The sequence below is a fragment of the Chanodichthys erythropterus genome, chromosome 7, assembly GCF_024489055.1.
Source record: "Chanodichthys erythropterus isolate Z2021 chromosome 7, ASM2448905v1, whole genome shotgun sequence".
Classification (NCBI taxonomy): domain Eukaryota; kingdom Metazoa; phylum Chordata; class Actinopteri; order Cypriniformes; family Xenocyprididae; genus Chanodichthys; species Chanodichthys erythropterus.
In genome coordinates, this window is record NC_090227.1 from 36,282,980 (window position 1) to 36,295,760 (window position 12,781).

Genomic DNA, 12,781 nt, shown 5'->3' on the forward strand with positions numbered 1-12,781 from the left:
TGTAGCGTCTGTCCCTTCGCGGTATCCGTAAAACACGATTCATATATCATATGGATAGAACGTCTATGGGATAGAATGTGAATATCTTTTGCAAGTTTTATTTTATTTTATTTTATTTTATTTTATTTTATTTTATTTTATTTTATTTTATTTTATTTTATTTTATTTTATTTTCATCTAAAGTTGTGGAGTGTTGAAATAGCCAGGCAGGCAGAATAGTAAAAATGGATTGTAATTTATATATTAATTATAATTATTATTAATATACTTCTATTAATTACTTTAATGATAAAATGTTCCCTTTGAGTACCTTTAATAATTACCCCGTTTATTATTATTGTTGTTGTTAATAAATATATATTTCTTATATTCTGTCACTGTTTTTTTTATGGTTGTTACATGAAAAGAGTCAGGAGGGCAGAATTTTAGTAATTTCCTTACCGTATTACTTGTAATAATTATCTTAATAAAAATATTTTAATATTTTAATTACCTTTAATAATAAAAATCGTTTAGTTTTTTAGCCTATTGTCATTGTTGTTGTTCGTACATATTTAAATGTTTTTTGCACAACAAGGTTGGTTCAACCTAACAAAGAACTTGAAGTTGGAAAGAAACGACATGTTTGGATGCTGATGAGACATTGAGTCTTTTATAGATCAGATGATGCTAGCAAGCTAACACATGCTCGGCTTCTAGTAAAGCTAGCTGGTTAGCCACAGTGTTTGTTGTGATTGTTCTCGGAGTCTTTATCTGATTCAGCAGCTAATACTGCACACCACACAGAAAAATAAGAATGAATTATTCGGATTACGACTCGGATGGTTATTCCTCGAATGAGGACGAAGACTATGTCCCTTCTGGTAAGAGAATTTAGCATGATGAAGTTAGCATGGTTGTATTTGAGCTAGAGCACAGATGTAGCCAAGTCGTTTGTGCTCTATATATGTCCACATATACTGTTTTACTTTATATATTTTTTCCCTTTATGATAGTGATATCATATGCAAACACAATTACACTAAAAGTTTCCCATACTTTGGACTCATATATAATTATCTAGACAATGACTTATCTCAGTATTATCTAGAATGTATAGTGTATATTTATTCAGATCCCTCTTTGAGGTGTTTTATGTGATCAGATCCAAGCAATGATTAATATGTTACTCCTTTATGAAAGATGTTTATTTTGGCTGTGACAGTGATGACAAGGATGAACACAATCACTGATATAATATAAACTACCAAAACCCCTGCTGGTCTTTCATGGTCCTGTCTAGCAGAAGTGCCATCATGAAGCACTGGAGATCCAATCATTGAACATAGTGATTTGTTCATATTAAATTTCAGCTTTAACACGTATACATGGTCAATCTACATCCAGGCATGGTTTGATGTAAAAAAAAATATGGAGAGCCTGTTCATAATATGCTATTTAGGAATATTCATTATTTGTGTTGCATCTGATGTAGAGGTTGTCTGGACACTTCATTTGAGTACAGCAGAAACTAAAGGACTAAATAAAATGGTTGTTATTAATAAATGATGAGAGATGAGAACTAGGCATCTATATATTTAAAAACAAGCTGGTGCTGAGAGGAAAAAAAATATTGGACCAGAAGAGAGGATGTTCTGCCCTTAAAGGTGCAATATGTAAGATTTCTGTCCGCTAGAGGTCGCTAGAGGCCTATTCAAAACAAAGGAGTAGCTTGATGATGGCAAGTTTGAGCGCGGAATCTTGGGACATGTGGTCTTCACCTCAACGGACGGTGCAAAAGAATAGGGATAGGACTCGGGAAGAAATCATGTTTATGGATGCGATTATTGTAGTATGAAGCAGAGCAGGACCGAGTGTTGTGGGAGCTGAACGAGGCCGCTGGAGCGATTGCGCAACACACGCCGCGAACAGCAGCGTGCTTTTCCGGTCATGAGTATGAGGTAACGCAGCTCTGTTTATCATATTAGATACATTTAAGTGTGTTGAAAATAATGTTATAGGGCAATTCCACGCAAAGGTCATCTTTACTATGAAAAAAAAAAGTTTTAACCAAAAGAACAAAACCCTTTTTAAATTGTCCATTTAGGTCTGTAATATACTGTATTAATGTGCTCTAACAGAAATTTTAAGAAAATTGCCTTGTTTATCCACAATATATGTGGTAAGTAACAATGCTTAAATTAAATTTTCAACCAACCATATTTCATGCTTTCAAAAAAGGGATCAAAGACCCCATTTTTTAAACTTTAATTTTAGCAGTAAGCATTGTGTAGAAAGATGGATACATGCCTGAGAAATAAATACACTCATTTAGTCATAACAGCACTGCCTGATGAATTTATAAGGGCTAGAATAAAGAGGTCAGGACGCTTCAGTGCTCTGTCACGTCCGTAACGTTTTAATGATTAAGTTTATGTCATATAACAATTATAAATGCAAATAACTTGAAACTTTATATGCAAAGCTAAATTATGTTTATGCTTATTAGGATCAACAATTCATTTCACTACGTTGCTGTGAACAACCATAATAAGCGTTACGGACGTGACCGTTACGGACGCTTCATATTAAATCCTATGAGTTTGCTTCTTTATATTGCTATCATCTGTTTCAGGCTTACCATATCAGAACATACCCAATAATCGCAATACTCTTTGTGCTTTGTTAGTTTTAATATGAAAAAGGTTTAACTTTCAAATTCAGTCGATTTTATTATTTTTTTTTTTCAAAAATTAAACAATAGATGTCGCTCTTTAATAGCCTACGGCGTGTGACAGATTAGCTTCTGCAGCGCCTGTAAGCGGCGGATCAGGCGCACATGAACCGATCTTCTCTTCCTCTTGCCAGAGAACGAAATATGAACATCAAAAGGTAGGCCTATATGATACAGTACAACTTATAGAAGAGCATTGTGTCTCATAGGACACTTCCCTCGGGAATTGGGATGTCGCGTTACCTGTTGGTTAAAAATGAATAGCCTAGCCTATAATGATCACAATCCGCGCGATCAAACAAAATGAAAATAATACGATTGCAATAATTTTGACTTGAAATAAAGTTTGATCATTTTGACTCAAGACTCCGCTTTAAACTCTGAAAACTAGACGAAAAAAACCGTGTGGTCATTCATACACAAAACATAAAACTGACATGATTGCGATTGGCAATAGTGTCAATCGGTTCACCTGACTGTGGGGAAAACATGCGATTTTAAACTGCTTTATGATAAACATTAATATTTGTCAATGTATTTTAGCATGCAGTTCTGTAAGAAGGAAAATCATGGTCTCTAAATTGATTCTTGAACAACGCACATGCTTGTCAACATGAGAAATAGGTCTAATCTATAACCTTTTGCAATACAGAGTATAACGTTACATTTGTATAAAGTTTAGTAAAAAGTTGATCAATTGTGGAGTCTTACCATACTGGTATCCCAGATTTCAATATTTGGTGGTGTACATGCTTGCTTGAGGTCTCTGTGAAAGTTTTAAAGCAGTTTTAAAGCAGTCTTCTGTGCCGCTTTCAGACCGGTCACATCCGTAACGGAAAACTGTCACATCCGTAACGTTGTTTTTTCCTCATTAATGCGAACACGAAAAATGAAATAAAATTATTATTTTATGCTCTGTGGAGAGCCAACCCTTCTTTATTCGGTGGGCAGTATTACTTTTGGTTTGCGCAATGTAATTCACAGAATTCTTAAAAAATATGTTGTCACCCAAAACTTAGTGACTTTTTTTGTCACGTCCGTAACGCTGTATATTTCCCTCATCTAAAAAATAAAACAGTTGAGTAGACTGACATTTTTCTAATGTCTGGACTCCTTTGGTAAGGGATTATGAATATATAAATAGACGGTTCAATATGTTGCTATTAAATGCATTCTTTGAGCATTTATATTTCAAGTTTTGACTCCAAATGTCACGTCCATAACGCTGGAATTGCCCTATAATGTTACTCTGTGCGTTCGCTCGGTGGCTGCTGTGAGACACTTACGCACTGCAGTAAGCTAGATTTATTTTAGAATATCATATTAATAAATTCTGGATGGCTTGTGTTGATAAATGGAATGCAATTAATTTTAAAACGTATTGTATGATGGAGAAAATTCTGTATTACTGTTACTAAAAATAAAGCTGCATCTGATTATGCTATGTTAGCTACTTCACAAAATAGTGTTTTTCTCTGAGGCATGGTAAAAAGCATGGTAATCACAAAAAAAAAAAAAATCAAAGAAAATTAAATTTAAACTATAAGACTAAATGTGTTGAGCTATATAACAATTAGTTTTCTCATGATTTACAAATAGTTGGAAACATTTGGCATATTGTAAGTACTCAAGTGAACAAAATATATTACACTGGCCTAGTGGTTTTTGGATATTCTACGACAAAAATCTTACATATTGCACCCTTAAGCGAGAAATATCGAGTGAGAAATATTCCCATTTGTTGAGGAATTTAAGTCAATGGAATTAGAAAACCTGCCACTTCAGATTTTCCTGTCCAAAGAATTTTAAATCAATTTAAAGGCAGAAATGCATCGTAAGTTGGTTTGCCAACTGGTATATGTTCATTTTGTCCAAGGGTCATAAATAAGATTCATTCACATTATTTTTTTCCTTTTTTTTGATCAGATGATAATCTGAGTGAGGATGACATGAATGAATGTGTGAAGGAGGACGCACTGGAAGGGGAGGATCACGGTGAGCAGCAGTCAGAACAAATGAAGAAGAAAAAGAAGAAAACTAAAGCAGACATTCCTATGAGGTATGATATTACTGATGTATATTCTAAACCCAACTAAATTTTTAAGTAAAATGTTCTCACTTTGCCCTTATTTCCAAAGAAAAAGGAAAAAAGGAGGGCTCAGACTGGTAGAAGATGGTGAGGGAGGTTCGGCAGACCAACAGAAAGATGAAGATGAACCAAAAGAAGATAATTTTGCAACCAAGTCAGGAGGTGACCATGATGATCAGCAGAAGAAGAAAGCAGATGATCTTTGGGCTAGTTTTTTGAGTGATGTCGGCCCTCGACCCAAAGCATCAGCTCCAAGTGCCGACTCTCAGCAGGTAACTTAAAATAAAGAAGGTTTACACGTATTAAAGACTTCAGACTTCTGTTTAATTAAGTGTGGATGTGCTGGAAAAACCCATGAGTCACCATGATATCAAAATGGACATTTCTTGTTTTTTGTTGTTGTTGTTGTTTTTTTTTAATGGAATATTGTAGTATTTATTATGTTGGCTTGAGAAAGCCAACACTCTGAAATGCTTATTTAAGCCTAAATTTATTCTTCTTCTGAGACTAAAATTTGCAATTGTATCTCCTCCTAGAGCTTTCAAGCTATTACCATCAATCTCGGGTCAGACCTTCAGACTGTTCTGACTCGGTATGCTATATCTTTTCTAACTGATCGGATTTACAGTTTTCCCGAACATGAGGATGAAAACTCAGAAAATTCCATCGACGGAATGTTGAAATGAGCCAAGACCGTTCAAACTCCAGCTGTCAAAATTCAAATTTAAACTCCCAGAAACCCTTTAGACTAAGTTAAGCTGCCATTCTGTCTAATATTTCTAAGGTATATAGACTCATTTAAAGAGAAATTTCACCCAAAAATGAAAATTTGCTGTTAATTTACTCCCTCTCATTTTTTCTTCGGTAGAACAGTGAAGAAGATTTTTTGCTGACACTGTGGTCCGTTGCAAACAAAGCACTTTTCGCTTAATAATATTGAGGTTAAACCATTGGAGTCACATGGAGAAAGCTAGGCTTTCTCAAGCCAACATCAAAGTTTGTCTCCAAGCTTTTTAATCTAGTTGTAAATTATTTATCTCGGCACATCATTTTTATTTTTTAATTTAAGTGCCCTTGTAATCTTTAATCAAAATAACTTCCCCCTTCCTCTTGCTACAACATCTGTTCTGTTCTTTGATGCTTTCCAATCAATTCCCGATGAACAAAATCAGATCCCACCCGACATTTTTTTTGTTTTTTTTTGAGGAGCCATTTCACTTGGATACATATCAGAATAGTGAAGAAAAGACTATTGCAACTTCCGATTCATGCCAACTTTAGGATTTAAGATATAGTTCAGCCTGTCAGAATCTTTCAGCTTTGTTGAAAACTTTGTTTTACAAAGTAGTAGAGCTAGGTAAAAAATATTGATTTCTTGATTTTAATCGATTCTCATTTTTACAAACCGATATCGATTCTTAAATCCGAAGAAATCCTATTAGTCTAGTCTGTTTTCAGTTGATGAATGAACAGAATAGTGCGCCTCCCATCCAAGAAATCGCAATAATCTTTGTGCTTTGTTACTTTTAATATGAAGCAAAGTCTCCGATTTCAAATGACGTCCATCTTATTATGATATTCAAAACATAAATATCGTTTTGGCGCAGGTTAATGTGATGTGACAGATCGCTTTAGCGTCTCTCAGTTAAAGAGAAGGGGCAGCACGAGCGCATGTGAACATCCTCTCCTCCACTTTCATACCAGTTACAGTGTGAAATAAACATCTGAAGGTATGTTAAAAGATACAGTACAACTTACCGAAATCTGTATCAAAAGACGTCAATAAAACAGCTTGTAAACAATATCACGTAACGTCACATTTACCTCAGAAAAACATATTTGTTGACCATAAACTCGTTTGTCAGCTAGAAAAATGAATTCTAGAAAGCAGCATTCGGATAAATATAGCTATGCACCATTACATATTCAATATTTAATGCATGTTTGAATAAATCAGTTATGACAGCCGTGATTTAAATGTTTATATTTCAAAAAAACGAATTGGAGTAGAAATATGATTAGCCTATGTAATTCTAAACTTTATTTATAATAAAATCATCATTGAGTGTAATTTAAGTGTTTGTATATAAATAAGTTAATTTAACCTTCAATATTATTGTAGTAGTACCAAATGACTCCCATGTGTAGTTTACAGCATTAGTTGAGAGATTTTTTTCCTCTAGAAAATTTGCCATATACTGTAACTGAAATATTACATCCAAAATAATCTATCAGATCGAATCAAAATCGTAATCGAATCGAATCAAAAGCATGTAAATAGTAATCGAATCGTGAAAATTGTGTCAATACCCAGTCCTAGTTTCAATATTATTACAATTAGTGACATGTGAAGGTCAAGAATGGTAACCCATACTTGGAATTTGTCCTCTGCATTTAACCTATCCAAGTTAGTGCACACACTTTAGGAGTAGTGAACACACACACGCACGCACACACACTGCAAACCGTGGACACACACACCCAGAGCAGTTTTTGCCGTGGCGCCCGGGGAGCGATTGGGATTAGGTGACTTGTCGTATTGAGAATCGAACCCGCCCTGTCTTTTCTTGCCTTTTATTTATTTATTTAAATTTTATTAACATGGGCTGATGTGAAACATTTTGCTTATAGTGTTTTATATACAGGTCGGTGTCTTGGTAGTTTTGATTCTACAGTTTCAATGCGTCATTTTTATTGTATTTATTTCGTGCTTTCATTTTATTTAAATGTCTCTTAGATTATTGTGCATAATTGTTTTGTATCTCTTATAGTCCACATCTACAGCTGGCACAGATAAGCCCAGTAAACCCTCTACAGCGTCTCCGCAGCAGAAGGAGAAACCTAAAGAATCCTCCAAAATCACAATTACTAAGGTGTTTGATTTTGCAGGAGAAGAAGTTCGGTAAGTGTGACTGTGAGTCTTTTATATGGCCACCAGATGGCAGCATACATTCACTAATTAGATATAGAGCTGAACATGTTCTCCTAAACATCTAGCTGTGATTGCTTTTATGAAACAGTGCTTCAGAAATATGTTCTTTTCAATACGGTGATTTGTGCAAATAGGTAGTTTCTTTTAATAGTATGTGGATGTTATTAATGAAGTCAAAACGTACAGAAATATTTTTTCAGTGAATGCTGTCATAGTTAATCACAATGCTGTCATCACATCTTAGCTTGTCTAGCTTGCTGCTCTTTAATACTTAATTCCAGTACATTGTATTTATGAGCCAGTCACGCACTCAAAGCTGAGCCAGTAAAATATTCACATCCTGCCAAGCACAAAGCACTGACAAGCTTTGAACTCATTTGACGAACGCAAGATGTGATTTATATTAAGACTTGTTCTATAAAAAGGGTTCAGTAGCCCCAAAAATATTTGGACACTTTTGATACACTTTTGAAATGTATGAATTTTACTGCATAAATCACAACATATTTAACCAAAAGTAGCATCTGAAACAAATTAATCCAGGTGTAGACAATCACTTTAACTATGGATATGATCCACTTATGTTTGACAACCAGAAAATACTTTTATTTACTTCAGATATTTACCAAACACTTTAAAAGAACAATACTTATTTGAAATAGAAATCTTTTTTTAACATTGTAAATGCCTTTACTGTCACGTTTGATCAATTTAATGCATCCTTGCTGAATAAAAGTATTATTTTCTTTATTGAAAAAATCATACTGACCCCACACATTTGAACAGTAGTGTTTATCTTGTCATTTGTTTTTGCATTATATCAAAGCATTATATTTAAGCATTATATCTCTTGTTGTGGTCCGCAGGGTCATCAAAGAGGTGGACGCAGACTCACGGGAGGCCAAGAGTTTTCTGAAGGAGGAGAAAGCATTGGAGGAGAAAGAAGAGCAGTCAGTGTCCTCTGAGCCACGGCCGTCCGTACCGCTCTCTTCTGGCTCCAGGTACCATCTCAGTTCAACCCTTTAGTCCTGTGTTTTGTTCTGATCTTCCTCAGTACATGTGAAATTACAGTTTACAACCATTGTGTCAGTTAATTAATGAAACAAAGTGGTTTTTAATGGTTCTGTTTTGTGTTTCACTGACGCAGAAGTGAATAACTCATTAGCGCTTGACTATAATTAATTCTTTGTTATTGATGATGTTATATTACAGTAATTAGATGTGATCTCCTTCATTTGTTTGGTGCTGGTGAATGGATGGAGACATCTGTGTGTGTTTGCCATGCAGGACTAGAGGGAATGTCAGACGTGTCATTGATCTCTGACAGCTATGATAGCGAGTCTTTGATCCTCTAATTCCATATCTGCCTGTAGGGAAAACCAGCAACACACAAGTATGTTTCAGCTGCAGTGTGCACAGATGTGTGTATATTATAAGTTGTTTTTCTCCTAATGTTCTACTAAACCAAAAATGCCGTTATAGTCTAGACAGGACGTCTATGGAGTTTGTGTGCGTTTAAGGGAGAGTTAATCGTTGTTGTGATCTTCCTTAGGGTCTTCACCGCTCCTTACATAAGTTTATTTTGGACACACGCTCTTGTCTGTCCTCTGAGACTGTGAATATTTGCTGAACAGGAAGTCATATTTTTCCCTGCACAGGATATACAGTATGGGGCGTTGGCATGCGCAGCAGGAAAGCAGCTTGAACCCCACCTCTCTCATCCCTTTATCATCCTAACGACTGTCACTCAAAGGGATAGATCACCCAAAAATGAACATTTTGTCATTACTTACTAGACAGTTGATGGCACCCATTGAATTCCATAGTATTTTATTCCTACTATGGAAGTCAATAGGTGCCTGTTCTTTAAAATACCTTCTTTTGTGTTCAACAGAAGAAAGAAACTCATACAGCTTTGGAACCACTTGAGGGTGAGTAAATAATGACAAAATTGTCATTTTTGGGCTAACTATCCCTTTAATGTCCATGCTAAAAATACTTCATATTCACTCTGTGTCTGGTTTTGATTTTGATGGCTTTTAAGTGCTGGGATATCATTGCTCAGTCAGTGTGACTTTCAATCAATCCTCTTCATATTCCAATGGCTGTTTCGCTCCAGCACAGCAGGGTTCCTGCTTAAACTAGGCACAGAAGAACCTAAACACAAAGGGTACCTGTCTCCAATATTCACTCTTCCTTTAAGCCCCTTTTGTGTGATTTGAGGTTAGAGGGCTTGAGTCAGCACTGTGAGTCTCTCACACACACAGGCACAGTGGCTCTCTGTTTCTCTACTTAACAGTGTCATACTGCGCCTCAACACAGAACTGCTGACGATAGTAATACACACGCTTCTTCCTTCTCCTGCATTTTTTTCCCTTTTCCATGCAGACAGATCTTACTTTGTTAATTCTCTGTAAGAAAGGTTGGCATAATTGTGAAAATGGCAACACTTTAATGTAGGTGTTAACATTATTTAATACGTTAGGTACCACAAAGTAACGCCTTTTTACAGCTTTTATTATTCTAGGTTAATATTGTTCACTTGTTAATTTATGTAAGTATACAAATACTGTATCTTATAAAATGGTAAATTTATTCCTATATGGGTCATCAACAAAAAAGGTTTTTAAAAGTGTAAAAAAACATAATGGAGATATATTTAATTTTGAAGTATTATTCTTTCTTTCTTTATTTATTTATTCATTTCGAGCAATCAAACAAAAAAACAAAATTTACATACGTCCAAAGACATGGTACATGTCTCTTCGATCATGTCAACAAATAATTTATATCACATCAGCTCGAAAAGGAGTGGGAAGAAGAAAACTTATTTAATCCCACCCCCATCTCACATACAAAAACATGTCACGCAAGCATAACTGCTTCCTTAAAGACAACTTTCATCAAACCAAGTAGTCACCAAACTCCAAAGAAAATAAAAATAAAGAATTATAAATGGAGAGTAATTTTCACTATATGTATGCATACCTACACATGCACACACACAACAAATATAACCACAAAACAAAAATAATTAATTATCTTAAAGATTGTAATCTACCCATACATATTGCAACACCATCACATACCAACAATGGTAAGATCCATGACTATACTAAGACAATAAATAATTATTTTTCTTAGAAATTGTAGTACATACATACATATTACAACACCATCACATACCAACAATGGTAAGATAAGATCCATGACTAGACTATCACATGAGGCCATTTAGGCCTCACCATCCCTGTATTGTGACCAGACCAACTGTTTATAAAGCGACTTAAATCTGTGAATATTTGGACATTGCTTGTGTTGGAGATCCAGACCATTCCGCATTTTCACCCCACATACAGACACACAAAAACTCTTTCGGGTGGTTCTAACCTTCGGTAATATAAAATTTCCGTAACCTCTCAGACTATAAGCTCTCTCTCTGACAGTAAAATACTTTTGTAAGTTACTTGGTGGTAACATATTGAATGCTTTGAATAAAATTTGTGTTGTATAATATTTTATAAGGTCATGGATTTTTAACAGTTTAGATTGAAAAAATAAAATATTACTATGTTCTAAAAAACCAGCCTTATGTATGATCCTTACTGCTCGCTTTTGTAGTATAACTAGTGAATATATTGAGCCTTGATAATTGTTTCCCCACACTTCAACACAATAGGTGAAGTAGGGGAGTACCAAGGAGCAGTATAATGTGCGGAGAGCATTATGATCAAGGAATTGTTTAACTTTATTAATAATTGAGAGGGTTTTGGAAATTTTTGTTCTTATATGTCTGATGTAGGCTTTCCATGATAATTTATTATCCATTATTACTCCTAAAAATGTATTCTCATTTACATTTTCAATTTGGACACCGTCTATCTTTATTTGTAATTCTGAAACATTTTTGCAATTTCCAAATGTCATTACTTTAGTCTTATTTAAATTTAACGATAACTTATTACTATCCAACCATTTTTTTATTTTACTTAATTCACCATTTACAGTATTTATAAGTTCACTGTAATTATTACTACTATAAAAAAATATTTGTATCATCTGCAAACAATATAAGTTTTAATATTGTAGATACATTAAATATATCGTTAATATACAAGTTGAACAGTCTGGGTCCCAACACTGACCCCTGAGGAACACCACAAGTAACGTCAAGATTCCTAGATATAATCTGTCCCATTTGTACATATTGGACTCTTTCTGATAAATAACTTTTTAACCAATTTCCAGCTACCCCTCTAATACCATTATGTTCTAGTTTATTAATTAGGATTGGATGATTTATTGTATCAAAAGCTTTTTTGAGGTCCATAAATATACCCACTGTATGTTCTTTTCTATCCAATGCATTTGTAATTTCCTCCGTTGCCTCAATTATTGCCATCGAGGTAGTTCGTTTTGTTCTAAAACCATATTGACCTTCATTAATTATTTGATATTTTTCTAAACGAGAATTAAAAAGCTTTTCTAGAATTTTTGAAAACTGAGGCAGCAAGGAGATTGGTCTGTAATTTGTGAGATTATGTTTGTTGTCGTTTTTATATAATGGTATAACTTTTGCGATTTTCATTTTATTTGGGACACAGCCAGTTTGAAATGACAAGTTACAGATATAAGTTAGAGGTTTAGATATATTATTTATGACTTTTTTAACTAATGCCATGTCTACATCGTGACAGTGTGTGGATAGTTTATTTTTACATTTATGTAAAATAATTTTTACTTCTTGTTCATTAGTTGCTGAGAGAAATATTGAATGTTGATTTCTTTTTATAACTCCATATAATACATCAATTTCCTGATCTGGAATTTTGGCTGCCAAATTTGGGCCAACATTTACAAAAAAATGAGTGAAGCTGTTTACAATATCATTCAAATTGTGATTGTCACCATTTTTATCAATGAAATAATCTGGGTATATTATCTTTGTAGATTCTTGTTTAATTAAACTATTTAGTATATACCAAGTTCCTTTTATATTATTTTTATTTTCATATAATACTTTTTTATAATATAATTTCTTGCTATT

At 34.2% G+C, this 12,781-nt stretch overlaps 1 protein-coding gene across 2 annotated transcripts in view; it reads left to right on the plus strand.

Moving 5' to 3' along the window:
- Positions 1 to 698: 698 nt before the first annotated feature.
- Positions 699 to 12,781, plus strand: part of cfdp1 (craniofacial development protein 1) — a 41,218-nt gene continuing 29,135 nt past the window's right edge. For both annotated transcript variants that reach the window (XM_067389325.1, XM_067389326.1), the window contains exons 1-5: positions 699 to 863; positions 4,640 to 4,772; positions 4,852 to 5,074; positions 7,574 to 7,704; positions 8,601 to 8,735. In XM_067389325.1, the coding sequence (XP_067245426.1) occupies positions 797 to 863; positions 4,640 to 4,772; positions 4,852 to 5,074; positions 7,574 to 7,704; positions 8,601 to 8,735 (689 nt within the window). In that variant the 5' untranslated portion in view covers positions 699 to 796. The remainder of the gene's footprint in view (positions 864 to 4,639; positions 4,773 to 4,851; positions 5,075 to 7,573; positions 7,705 to 8,600; positions 8,736 to 12,781) is intronic.